The 13,348-nt window shown below is 46.0% G+C and overlaps 1 protein-coding gene and 1 pseudogene across 3 annotated transcripts in view; both read right to left on the minus strand.

The window, feature by feature from the left end:
* Positions 1-9,964, minus strand: part of LOC311110168 (equilibrative nucleobase transporter 1-like) — a 29,331-nt pseudogene extending 19,367 nt beyond the window's left edge. Inside the window, exons 1-2 of the transcript in view lie at positions 9,506-9,964; positions 8,851-9,473 (exon numbers count right to left, since the gene is read on the minus strand). The product of the transcript in view is annotated as an equilibrative nucleobase transporter 1-like (transcript). The remainder of the gene's footprint in view (positions 1-8,850; positions 9,474-9,505) is intronic.
* On the minus strand, positions 114-8,260 carry LOC311110169 (equilibrative nucleobase transporter 1-like). 2 transcript variants are annotated; one of them, XM_084188724.1, is made up of 11 exons: positions 8,190-8,260; positions 5,194-5,240; positions 4,978-5,054; positions 4,772-4,864; positions 3,737-3,876; positions 3,389-3,588; positions 2,971-3,114; positions 2,619-2,726; positions 1,412-1,598; positions 1,114-1,237; positions 114-766 (listed from the first exon to the last, which is right to left on the minus strand). In XM_084188724.1, exons 3-11 carry the CDS (start codon positions 5,002-5,004, stop codon positions 566-568), a joined length of 1,224 nt encoding a protein of 407 aa, XP_084044850.1. In that variant the 5' UTR covers positions 5,005-5,054; positions 5,194-5,240; positions 8,190-8,260; the 3' UTR covers positions 114-565. The 2 variants fall into 2 exon arrangements, with proteins under 2 accessions (XP_084044850.1, XP_084044849.1); XM_084188723.1 differs by lacking the exon at positions 8,190-8,260 and adding an exon at positions 5,697-5,790.
* Positions 9,965-13,348: the final 3,384 nt, after the last annotated feature.

Here is a 13,348-nt window from a genome sequence, read left to right on the forward strand (position 1 = left end):
GGGGGCTCATGCTGAGAACTGCTCTACAGGCTGGCTTAAATAACCCATTGTGATTTATATTTTCACCATTCAAACTCTTATCAATGAAACTATACTTTTGGACTTTGTTGTTTCACAGTTGGGTTGTATTTTTTATTACAAACAGACAGGTTAACACACACACGCACACACACACATTACAGTAGGTCTTCACTTTGGCACTGTCCTCCTTTGCCCTGCCTTGAACATTCAGTGCCATTGTCCATGATGTAGTGTCCATTGTCCTGGATGCATCCCAACAGTCTAAAAAAGGCTTCCTCTCCTCGTCTCCTCTCCTTCGCCTACATCGGACAGGTGAAAGCAAGATGGCGACGGGAAGGCATCCTACAGAGGCACCTGACTATGTCCCAAATGGCGCCCTATTCCCTATATAGTGCACTACTTTTAACCAGGGCCCATTCAAAAGTAGTGCACTATGTAGGGGATAGGGTGCCATTTGGGACACAGACCCTGTTTTCCACCTGTCCAGTTTAATCAGGTCAGTGTTGTCTAAGGAAAGGAGACAAGGAGAGGAAGCGACTTTAGACTATTGAGATGCACCACTGCTGTTGTTGGGTTTTGTCCTCACACCACCACCAGCCTGTTGCATGTGACCTTTGACCCGGAGTTTTGTCACTTCCTGTTTGGCCCTAGCCCTCCTCTGATTGACTAGAGAGCGGCAGTGGAGGTAGACGTGGAGGGGGTGGATGAAGGTGAGGAGGGTGAGCAGGGTCAGACCCACGTTCACCTGGAGGAGAGGAGAGGTGGGAAGAAGAAGACAAATATTGAGCCCCCCTTGTGCAGAGCCTGTGGTCTAGCCGTTTCCCAAACCTCTCCTCCAGTACTCCAGCCATTCTACTTACTTGATGTATTACAGTTCTAGCACATCTGATTCCATCAATCTAGTAATCACCAAGCCCCTCACTAGTTGAAACAGTTGTGCTAGTTCTGGAATACACCAAATACGTACAACAACAGTGGGTACTCGATGAGAGGCTTGGGAAACACTCAAAGGTATATAACCCTAGGTCATTACACATATATGAGGCCCCCTGCTGTTTTCTGTAGGTTAAAGAAGTTGACTGTCTGACTCACATAGATAGGGTCTCCATGCAGGAACTCTCTGATGAGGTGTAGAACAGGGAACTGGAGCAGCAGAACCACAGCTGACAGAGATGTTATCAGACCAGACAACTTACCAAAATGGCAGCCGGGAAACCTGGTGGAGAGACAAGAGGAAGAGAAGAAGAAGAAGTAGAAGTAGTAGAAGAAGAAGATAGACGGATGACTAGTGGAGTTTTCTTTTGTTAGGTGTAATGGTGGTAGAGGTAGGGTTAAATGGCGGGGGGGGGGTTAGGATAGGAGACATAACACACACACAGCATGAACGTACGCGATGGTGAGGAAGGCTTGGTGTCCACCATAGATGAAGGCACTGTTGAGGACCTGCAGGATGAAGGTGAGATACTGGAGAGGAAGGAGAGGAGAGGAGAAACAGATGTAGAAGAGGAGGCACTGGAGGGAGGTGAGGAAGAGGGAGAGAGAGGAGGAGCGCAGGTCGGCTTCTTGCTTCGTCTCTCCTTTGGGGAGAGAAAGACGGGGAGAGAGAAGGGAGATTGTGTCAGGGAGGGAGGGAGGGAGGGAGGGAGGAAGGGAGGGAGGGAGGGAAATACAAAGAAAGAGGTGGGAGAGGATGAATGGTTGATTGGGATACTAACGTCTTTCATTTTTCAACTGTTTGTTGCTTGGGTCTACTGTCTTCAAACCCTCAGGGCGGCAGGTAGCTTAGTGGGTAAGAGCGTTGTGCCAGTAACCGAAAGGTCGCTGGTTCTAATCCCCAAGCCGACTAGGTGAGAAATCTGCCGATATGCCCTTAAGCAAGGCACTTAACCCTAATTGCTCATGTAAGTCGCTCTGGTAAAGAGCGTCTGCTAAATGACTAAAATGTAAATGTACTGTATTTTAAATAAATGCATCCCACGTTTAACTACAGCTGTTAGCTTTTCCAGGCCTTATTGACCATCTGAATTAATCAACCAACCAATCAATCAACTTATAATGCCCTTATTACCGTCAACAGTTATCACAACGTGCAACTGCAGATCCACAACCAACAGTCAGACCTGACTACTTCACAAAATGGCCGCCTAACGACACCTAATTAAGCAATAAGGCCCGAGGGGGTGTGGTATATGTCCAATATACCATGTCTAAGGGCTGTTCTTACGCACGATGCAACGCCATATACCAAAACCCCCAGAGGTACCTTATTGCTATTATAAACTGGTTACCAACGTAATTAGAGCAGTAAAAATAAATGTTTTGTCATACCGGTGGTATACGGTCTGATGTACCACAGCTGTCAGCCAATCAGCATTCAGGGCTCGAACCACCCAGTTTATAATATAATGTATATAATGTAGGTAAACTTTGTTTAAACTCTGCTGTCTGTATTCTATCTCTAAATGTTGTCTGTCACCAGCAGCAACATATCACCAAGTAAAATTCTGAGTATGTGTAAATGTACTTGTCGAATAAAGGTGATTCTGATTCTGATGCCCACACCTTCACCTGCCCTTAACATCTATGATGTCACCCACCTGGAGCCAGAGGCTTCCCCTTGTGTCTGTCCATGATGAGGCCATTCCAGGGACCACAGAGGACCCCACACAGCTGGGTGAAGGCAAAGGCATTGGTGTACTGACTCACTGAGAAAGAGAGAGAGAGAGAGAGAGAGAGAGAGAGAAGGGGAGGGGGGAAAGAGAAAGAGAGAGAAAGAGAGAGAGAGAGAGAAGGGGGGGAGAAAGAGAGAGAGAGATGGGCGGAGGAAGAGAGGAGGAGAGAGAGAGAGAAAGGAGGGTTTTAGAACAGCATTGATAACCACTAAAGTAGAGAAGTAGTCTACACAGAGGCAGAAAAATAGTTGTATTTGTGTTTCTGTCGTGTCTTTACCCAGGGTCTGGTCTCTGTTGGCCAGCCGGTTGAGCATGGGGTTCACTGTGGCGATAAACAGGAAGTGACAGAACTGCATGACAGCCACCCAGACCAGGTGCCACAGGAAGAACCAGGACAGGACACAACTCCTAAAACTGGCCACTGAGAGAGAGAGAAGGAGGGGGGTGGAAGGAGGGAGAAGGAGCGGGGTGGAGGACAGAGAGAGAGAGAGATGGAGGAAGGGAGGAGGACAGAGATTGGGTGTTGGTCGGGGCAATATTCTATGATGCTTGTGTGGGTGTATGAGGTTTCTGTGAGTGAGTGACAGTGCTCACTTGCTCAGTGCTTTTTTAACATTTTCAAAATGTAGGACTATTTCATGCAAATAAAGCCCTTTATATTTAATTTAATTGACTGGGATGACCAGGTTTCTTACCTCTTTCAGTCTGATCGAGTCTGAAAGGTCCTGCTTTGTCCTGTAATTGCAGCAGGGCACTCTCGGCCTTCTGTAACGCAGTATTCTTCTGATATTTGGCGTTCACCTCTCCTTTTCTCTCTCCTCCTCCTCCCTCCTTTTCTCCTCTCTCTCCCCCTCTCTCTCCCCCTCTCTTCCACCGCCAGCCACCGCAGTTCACCCTGTCACAAAGAGCTGAGTCAGAGTCACTGCTTTAAAACCATGGCAACAACATTCCTGTTTGGCTTCCACGGTGGTCGGTCACCATGGTGACCGTTAGTCTGGTTGTGTGGTGTGGTGATGCATCGTGGGAGTCGTAGTTCTTCTGACCCGTAAGCGTATCCGTCGGGGAGTGGGTAGGGGATGTGGGTCTTGGGCATGAGGAAGAACGTCCGGAAGACGTGGATGACGCTGCAGACAGAGAGAATGAGGAAGGAGGAATGGAATGAGACCCCTCCTTCATACAGAAACTTCAGAGAGAGAGAGAGAGAGAGAGAGAGAGAGAGAGAGAGAGAGAGAGAGAGAGAGAGAGAGAGAGAGAGAGAGAGAGAGAGAGAGAGAGAGAGAGAGAGAGAGAGAGAGAGAGAGAGAGAGAGAGAGAGAGAGAGAGAGAGAGAGAGAGAGGTTATATACAGCTTACTTTTCACCACTTTTGATTATCAGTGATTACTTCAATCATTAGTGTTTTCACCTGAGCCAAGTTTGCATCTGTCAGAATAGAATAAAGCATGCAAGGTAAAAGGTCAGATTATTAATGACCGTTTGGATTCATGTTTCATCTAGAGAGGGTACATTTGAATTGTTTTAGTCCCTTCTGAAAACAGCAGGTGCTGACTGTGCAACAGTTCAAACCCTCAGTAAACCTGTCCCACACTGAGGAATAGTCAGGAAGTCAGGAGGTTTTCAACTGTGTAAACCCCTCAGTAAACCTGTCCCACATTGAGGAATAGTCAGGAAGTCAGGAGGTTTTCAACAGTTCAAACCCTCATTAAACCTGTCCCACACTGAGGAATAGTCAGGAAGTTAGGAGGTTTTCAACTGTGTAAACCCCCCGGTAAACCTGTCCCACACTGAGGAATAGTCAGGAAGTCAGGAGGTTTTCAACAGTTCAAACCCTCAGTAAACCTGTCCCACATTGAGGAATAGTCAGGAAGTCAGGAGGTTTTCAACAGTTCAAACCCTCAGTAAACCTGTCCCACACTGAGGAATAGTCAGGAAGTTAGGAGGTTTTCAACTGTGTAAACCCCCCAGTAAACCTGTCCCACACTGAAGAATAGTCAGGAAGTCAGGAGGTTTTCAACATTTCAAACCCTCAGTAAACCTGTCCCACATTGAGGAATAGTCATAAGGAAGATGCTGTGTTACCTTGACGATGAGGAAGACAGCGGCGGAGGAGTCGAAGGCCCCTGCGTAGACCGATATGACCGTGGAACGCTGCCTGTCGAACAGGTTCCCCACCTGAAGAATACAGAGGTACAGAGATGACCACTAGTTGACCACTAGTTTACCACTAGTTGACCATTTGTTGACCAAATGCATGTCATGACATTGAAATGACAGACTGTAGCAACCTGAGCATTGGTGGTGTAGAACAACATTCCAGATGTGATCAGGCACGAGATGGCAGGAAACAGCAACGCTGATTGCTCTGTGTGTGTGTGTGTGTGAGAGAGAGAAGGGGGGGGTTGAGGACAAAGAACAAGTTCCTCAATAAAAAAATCAAATGTCAATAAAAGACCAAAGGTCTAGACACACTAACCGACATTTCAGTATGTTGTAAAAAATACCTGGACTGGAGACAGTTATCAACAAGGTCCCAGTGGTGTATAGACATCTAGAAAAGAAGAGGGAGGGAGGGAGGGAAGGAAGGAAGGAAGGAAGGAAGGAAGGAAGGAAGGAAGGAAGGAAGGAAGGAAGGAAGGAAGGAAGGAAGGAAGGAAGGAAGGAAGGAAGGAAGGAAGGAAGGAAGGAAGGAAGGAAGGAAGGAAGGAAGAAAGAAAGGAGGGAAGGAAGGAGGGAGGGAGGGAGGGAGGGAGGGAAGGAGGGTATGAGCATGGGTAGTTGTGTGATGGTTTGGTGTCATGATAACGTTGGTTTAGAGATACAGTGCCTTCGGAAAGTATTCAGACCCCTTGACCTTTTCCACATTTCGTTACATTACAGCCTTATTCTAAAATGGATTAAATAAATAAAAATCCTCAGCAATCTACACACAATACCCCATAATGATGAAGTGAAAACAGGTTTTTAGAAATGTTAGCAAAAATAAAAAAATTAAAAACAGAAATACCTTATTTCCATAAGTATTCAGACCCTCGAAATTGAGCTCCATTGATCATCCTAGAGATGTTTCTACAACTTGATTGGAGTCCACCTGTGGTAAATTCAATTGATTGGACATGATTTGGAAAGGCACACACCTGTCTATATAAGGTCCCACAGCTGACAGTGCATATCAGAGCAAAAACCAAGCCATGAGGTCGAAGGAATTGTCCGTAGAGCTCCAAGACAGGATTGTGTCCAAGGACAGATCTGGTTAAGGGTACCAAACAATTTCTACAGCATTGAAGGTCGCCAAGAAGACAGTAGCCTCCATTATTCTTAAATGGAAGAAGTTTGGAACCACCAAGACTCTTCCTAGAGCTGGCCGCCTGGCCAAACTGAGCAATCGGGGGAGAAGGGCCTTGGTCAGGGAGGTGACCAAGAACCCGATGGTCACCCTGACAGAGCTCTAGTTCCTCTGTAGAGATGGGAGAAGCTTACAGAAGGACAACCATCTCTGCAGCACTCCACCAATGGGCCTTTATGGTAGAGTGACCAGACGGAAGCCACTCCTCAGTAAAAGGCACATGACAGCCCCCTTGGAGTTTGCCAAAAGGCACCTAAAGACTCTCAGACCATGAGAAACAAGATTCTCTGGTCTGATGAAACCAAGATTGAACTCTTTGGCCTGAATGCTAAACGTCACGTCTGGAGGAAACCTGGCACCATCCCTATGGTGAAGCATGGTGGTGGCAGCATCATGCTGTGGGGATGTTTTTCAGCGGCAGGGACTGGGAGATTAGTCAGGATCGAGGGAAACCTGAACGGAGCAAAGTACATAGAGATCCTTGATGAAAACCTGCTCCAGAGTGCTCAGGACCTCAGACTGGGGCGAAGGTTCACCTTCCAAGAGAACAATGACCCTAAGCACACAGCCAAGACAACGCACAAGTGGCTTCGGGACAAGTCTCTGAATGTCCTTGAGTGGCCCAGCCAGAGCCCGGACTTGAACCCAATCGAACATCTCTGGAGAGACCTGAAAATAGCTGTGCAGCAACGCCCCCCATCCAATCTGACAGAGCTTGAGAGGATCTGCAGAGAAGAATGGGAGAAATTCCCCAAATACAGATGTGCCAAGATTGTAGCATCATACCCAAGAAGACTCGAGGCTGTAATCACTGCCAAAAGTGCTTCAACAAAGTACTGAGTAAAGGGTCTGAATACCTATGTAAATGTGATATTTCCGTTCATTATGGGGTATTGTGTGTAGATTGATGAGGGGGGGGGGAAACTATTTAATCCATTTTAGAATAAGGCTGTAACTTAATGAAATGTGGAAAAAGTCAAGGGGTCTGAATACTTTACCATTTCAGACCTTGTGTACCCTATTCCCTAAACTGTGCCCTACTTTTGACCAGGGCTAGTGCACTATATAGGGAATTGGTTTAATCCAAATTTGTACCCTATTCCAAATCAAATCAAATCAAATTGTATTTGCCACAAGCGCCGAATACAACATGTGTAGACCTTACAGTGAAATGCTTACTTACAAACCAACAACGCAGTTTTAAGAAAAATAAGTGTTAAGTAAAGAAATAGATATGTAAAAAATAACAAATAATTATAGAGCAGCAGTAAAATAAAATAACAGTAGGGAGGCTATATACAGGGGTTACCGGTACAGTGTCAATTTGTGGGGGCACAGGTTAGTGGAGGTAATTGAGGTAATATGTACATGTGGGTAGAGTTAAAGTGTACTGCACTACTTTTGACCAGGGCAATAAGGTGCCATTTCAGACAAAACCAATGTTTCTTCATGAACCTGAGGAGTTAGCATTGTTAGCTAGTCATTGATCAAATACAAACAGACTTTTAGGAAAACGGTCTTATATCATTCGTCCCAAAGTTGAACTGTGTTTGCATTTTGGTTGGGGGGTTTGTAAAGGAGGGAATTGAGGGAAAAAAAACAATTTACTCAAATTTTTGAATAAGGCTGTAATGTAACAAAATGTGGAAAAAGTCAAGGGGTCTGAATACTTTCTGAAGGCACCGTATATATACAGTATATATACTCTGATCTAATAATACCATCATCACCATCATCATCATTGTCAGTGGATTATTGGAGTAATTATTTTCCTGTATTTGATTTACTGTTGATATGGATTGATATGTAATAAACATGATTGTATGTGCGGCAAGACGCAGACAGATGCATTCCATTGGGGAAGGGGAACAGGAGTTAACCATGTTTAATTAAGCCTGTTAGTCTATAATTATCTGTTGTAACTAAGTACTGACCCACTGGGCAAAAACTGGTTGAATCAATGTTGTTTCCACATAATTTCAAGCCAAAAAATCTATGTGATGATGTTGAATCAAGATAAGGGCAACGTAAGGGCATTTCATATTTTTTACCCAAATCCAATGACATGGTGATTTTTTTAGTTGACAACTCATCCAAATGTAAATCAAAACTAGACGTTGAACTGACGTCTGTGCCCAGTGAGGATGTTCCTACCTTTGACCTGTTTAACTGCCAGTATCAAATGTCTGCTAGTGGCTCAATGGCTCTGGTCAACAGTAGTGCACTATAGGGAAAAGGGTGCTATTTCGGCCATAGCCATTGTTGCAAAAACAACACTCACCAGTTAGTTGACCCCCGAAAATAAATGATGGGTATCAATAAAAAATATGAACAATAATAAAACAATCTTACATGGCCAGGAGCCCAGGAGCCTTGTCGCCATGGTGCCGAAGCGGTCGAACAGGAAGCCCAGAGGGAAACGCAGGAAGTTCATGGAGAAGGAGGCGACGGTGAAGACCAGGGAGAACTGTTCATCCTGTCCACTACAGTCTGAGAGAGAGAGATATGGAGGGATGGGAGAGAGAGAGAGAGAGAGAGAGAGAGAGAGAGAGAGAGAGAGAGAGAGAGAGAGAGAGAGAGAGAGAGAGAGAGTGAGGAGGGAGAGAGAGAGAGGGAGAGAGAGAGAGAGAGAGAGAGAGAGAGAGAGAGAGAGAGAGAGAGAGAGAGAGAGAGTGAGAGAGAGAGAGAGGGATGGGGAGAGAGCTTTTGTGAGTTTCAGTAGCTTTTGTGTATGTGTGTGTGTTGTGTGTGAGAAAGAGGTTGTGTGTGTTTGTGAGAGAAGAAGTGTGTGCGTGCGTGCGAGCTCACAACTCACCTGACTGAATGATGCTATCGCTAGGCCACTCCCCTGACAGCGCGATAATGTCACCGGGGTCAGTGGCGTTGGCAGTGATGTCACAGAGGTCACTGAAGTAGCCATCGTTCTTCAGGATGAACACCAGCGACGCCCAGCCATACGCTATCCCCGAGAAACACAGGTTTTCAAACGAATCCCGAGGCCAGCGTCAAACTGTGGCGCAGCTTGGCCCCACCCCCACATCCCAGCATGCTCTTTGCTGCCGCTGCTGCTGCTTACTTCCTGGTTCACTTTCGGGTTCCTCCTATGGGACATTGTGTTGCTGGTCAGAGGGGTGGTGAAGCTCGGTAGTAGAGGTGGTGGGTCCTTCAATTTCTGACCAGACCATCGGTGCTCCCGTTCGGCCCCAGGAGTATTTTTGGAAAGTAAGGGGAGATGAGGCGGGACTAGCGCCAAAATATGAAGCACTGAAAGAAATGAGGGCAGTGAACCCCCTGTAGCTAGTTTACCTCAGGGCAGTGAACCCCCTGCAGCTAGTTTACCTCAGGGCAGTGAACCCCCTGCAGCTAGTTTACCTCAGGGCAGTGAACCCCCTGCAGCTAGTTTACCTCAGGGCAGTGAACCCCCTGCAGCTAGTTTACCTCAGGGCAGTGAACCCCTGCAGCTAGTTTACCTCAGGGCAGTGAACCCCCTGCAGCTAGTTTACCTCAGGGCAGTGAACCCCCTGCAGCTAGTTTACCTCAGACTTCACTGTGTTGATCTGTGTTGACTAGAATTAGTAGACCATGAACAGAAGCTAGTAGAACTTGAATAGAACTACTGCCTGCCTGACTGCCTGTTAGAGAACAAAGAGGAAGAAAAAAAAGGAGAGAGCATGTTTACTACAACTTTGCCAGTGTCCCAAACAGTACCCTATTTCCTATATAGTGCACTACTTTTGACCAGCCCTGGCCCTGGTAGTGCACTATAGTATATAGGGAATAGGGTGCCATTAGGAACTCACCCTTTGACACAGCAGGATTAAAAAACCAGTATTAACAAAGAGGATTCCTTTCTTTCAATACAGCTGGCACTATAGCACTGGGTTCTCTCTCTCTCTCTCTCTCTCTCTCTCTCTCTCTCTCTCTCTCTCTCTCTCTCTCTCTCTCTCTCTCTCTCTCTCTCTCTCTCTCTCTCTCACTCACTCACTCACTCACTCACTCACTCACTCACTCACATACTACACACACACACACACACACACACACACACACAGAGGGCACTGCTCCTGAAACTCTGTTACATAGTTTTGCAATGTAACAGCAAATACACTGTTAACTCAAATACACTGTTAACTCAAATACACTGTTAACCCAGACACACTGTTAACCCAGACACACTGTTAACCCAGACACACTGGGCACAAGAGCAAACATACTCACAAGATGCATACTGTGTACACACACACCCAAACACACTAGCTGTAGAAGGGCCAACAGTGGAAGCCTCTGTCGTCTTCTCTCTCAGAACAGTGTCCATCGTAGTTCTCTGGTCTCTACAGTACCATATGGTTCTCTCTGTCTGCTCACTGGTTCAACTCATCTGACTTGCTCAGACTTATCAAACTTGCTCACTTGATCTAACTGGTTCACTTGGTCTAACTTGCTCACTTGATCTAACTGGTTCACTTGATCTAACTGTTCACTTGATCTAACTGGTTCACTTGGTCTAACTTGCTTGCCTCCCTAAAAGGCTGCCCCTGATTCAAGCCGGGTTCCCAAAAGTCAATTTTGCTGGCTGGAGAGAATGCATCAGCATGTCCCAGTTGGCAGTTTTATGCAGAGTCACTGACTGAGGTTATGTCCTGGTTGCAGCTATATGCAGACTGACAGAGGAAAAGCCTGACACATTATTGGACACAGGGAGGGGGGGGGGGGGGGGGGGGGGGGGGGCTTCGGTGTGTCAATCATCCTCTCCTTAGGCTCTCATTGGTTCATTGGACCGCCTTGGCTCCTCCCAGTGGTGTGTGTGTGTCTGTGGTTGTGCCGTCCTTATCCTCGAAGATCCTGCTCTCAGACACACACACACACACACACACACACACACACACACACACACACAGTTCCTCTGTCCGCCTTCACAACAGTCCAACCAGACCAGAGCAGTGTTGTGAGGACTGCAGCTGGCTGATGCTGTGGCAAGGTCAGAGGTCAGGGGTCATCTCGTCTACTCCCCAGCTGTCAGAACTAACAGCTAACAGGTTACAAAGGTTTACGTTAGTTTTAGTTCTGTTTGCTTACCACTAGCTCTGGTCCATAGCATCTGTTTGTTTACCCCTAGCTCTGGTCCATAGCATCTGTTTGCTTACCACTAGCTCTGGTCCATAGCATCTGTTTGTTTACCCCTAGCTCTGGTCCATATCATCTGTTTGTTTACCCCTAGCTCTGGTCCATTGCATCTGTTAGCTTACCCCTAACTCTGGTCCATAGCATCTGTTTGTTTACCCCTAGCTCTGGTCCATAGCATCTGTTTGCTTAACCCTAGCTCTGGTGGATGCGGTATGTCCTCTAAATTGCATTGTATTAACACATTCAGAATTTATCAGAATTTACCACCACAGAATCTTTATCTCAATAATTCCCCCACCTGCAAATCAAAATGTGTTTACACACAAACACACCCCTTACGAAAAAGATTGCAGTCAGAGTGTAGTATGTCTGCAGTACACTGCAGTATAACTGCCGTTAGAGTCAGGGGTGTAAAGTACTTAAGTAAAAATACTTAAAAATACTACTTAAGTCGTTTTTTTTTTAGGTATATGCACTTTACTTTACTATTTATATTTTTGACAACTTTTACTTTTACTTCACTACATTCCTAAAGAAAATTATGTACTTTTTACTCCATACATTTTCCCTGACACCCAAAAGTACTGGTCTATAGCATCTGTTTGTTTACCCCTAGCTCTGGTCCATAGCATCTGTTTGCTTACCACTAGCTCTGGTCCATATCATCTGTTTGTTTACCCCTAGCTCTGGTCCATTGCATCTGTTTGTTTACCCCTAGCTCTGGTCCATAGCATCTGTTTGTTTACCCCTAGCTCTGGTCCATTGCATCTGTTTGTTTACCCCTAGCTCTGGTCCATAGCATCTGTTTGTTTACCCCTAGCTCTGGTCCATAGTATATGTTTGCTTAACCCTAGCTCTGGTCCATTGCATCTGTTTGTTTACCCCTAGCTCTGGTCCATAGCATCTGTTTGCTTAACCCTAGCTCTGGTCCATTGCATCTGTTTGCTTAACTCTAGCTCTGGTCCATTGAATCTGTTTGTTTACCCCTAGCTCTGGTCCATAGCATCTGTTTGTTTACCCCTAGCTCTGGTCCATAGCATCTGTTTGCTTAACCCTAGCTCTGGTCCATTGCATCTGTTTGCTTACCCCTAGCTCTGGTCCATAGCATATGTTTGTTTACCCCTAGCTCTGGTCCATAGCATCTGTTTGCTTAACCCTAGCTCTGGTCCATTGCATCTGTTTGCTTACCCCTAGCTCTGGTCCATAGCATCTGTTTGCTTAACCCTAGCTCTGGTCCATTGCATCTGTTTGCTTAACCCTAGCTCTGGTCCAAAGCATCTGTTTGCTTAACCCTAGCTCTAGTCCATTGCATCTGTTTGTTTACCCCTAGCTCTGGTCCATAGCATCTGTTTGTTTACCCCTAGCTCTGGTCCATTGCATCTGTTTGTTTACCCCTAGCTCTGGTCCATAGCATCTGTTTGCTTAACCCTAGCTCTGGTCCATTGCATCTGTTTGCTTAACCCTAGCTCTGGTCCATTGCATCTGTTTGTTTACCCCTAGCTCTGGTCCATAGCATCTGTTTGTTTACCCCTAGCTCTGATCCATAGCATCTGTTTGCTTAACCCTAGCTCTGGTCCATTGAATCTGTTTGTTTACCCCTAGCTCTGGTCCATAGCATCTGTTTGTTTACCCCTAGCTCTGGTCCATAGCATCTGTTTGCTTAACCCTAGCTCTGGTCCATTGCATCTGTTTGCTTACCCCTAGCTCTGGTCCATAGCATCTGTTTGTTTACCCCTAGCTCTGGTCCATAGCATTTGTTTGCTTAACCCTAGCTCTGGTCCATAGCATCTGTTTGTTTACCCCTAGCTCTGGTCCATAGCATCTGTTTGCTTAACCCTAGCTCTGGTCCATATCATCTGTTTGTTTACCCCTAGCTCTGGTCCATTGCATCTGTTAGCTTACCCCTAACTCTGGTCCATAGCATCTGTTTGTTTACCCCTAGCTCTGGTCCATAGCATCTGTTTGCTTAACCCTAGCTCTGGTGGATGCGGTATGTCCTCTAAATTGCATTGTATTAACACATTCAGAATTTATCAGAATTTACCACCACAGAATCTTTATCTCAATAATTCCCCCACCTGCAAATCAAAATGTGTTTACACACAAACACACCCCTTACGAAAAAGATTGCAGTCAGAGTGTAGTATGTCTGCAGTACACTGCAGTATAACTGCCGTTAGAGTCAGGGG

Source organism: Coregonus lavaretus (genome assembly GCF_964263955.1).
Source record: "Coregonus lavaretus genome assembly, contig: SUPER_35_unloc_2, whole genome shotgun sequence".
Classification (NCBI taxonomy): domain Eukaryota; kingdom Metazoa; phylum Chordata; class Actinopteri; order Salmoniformes; family Salmonidae; genus Coregonus; species Coregonus lavaretus.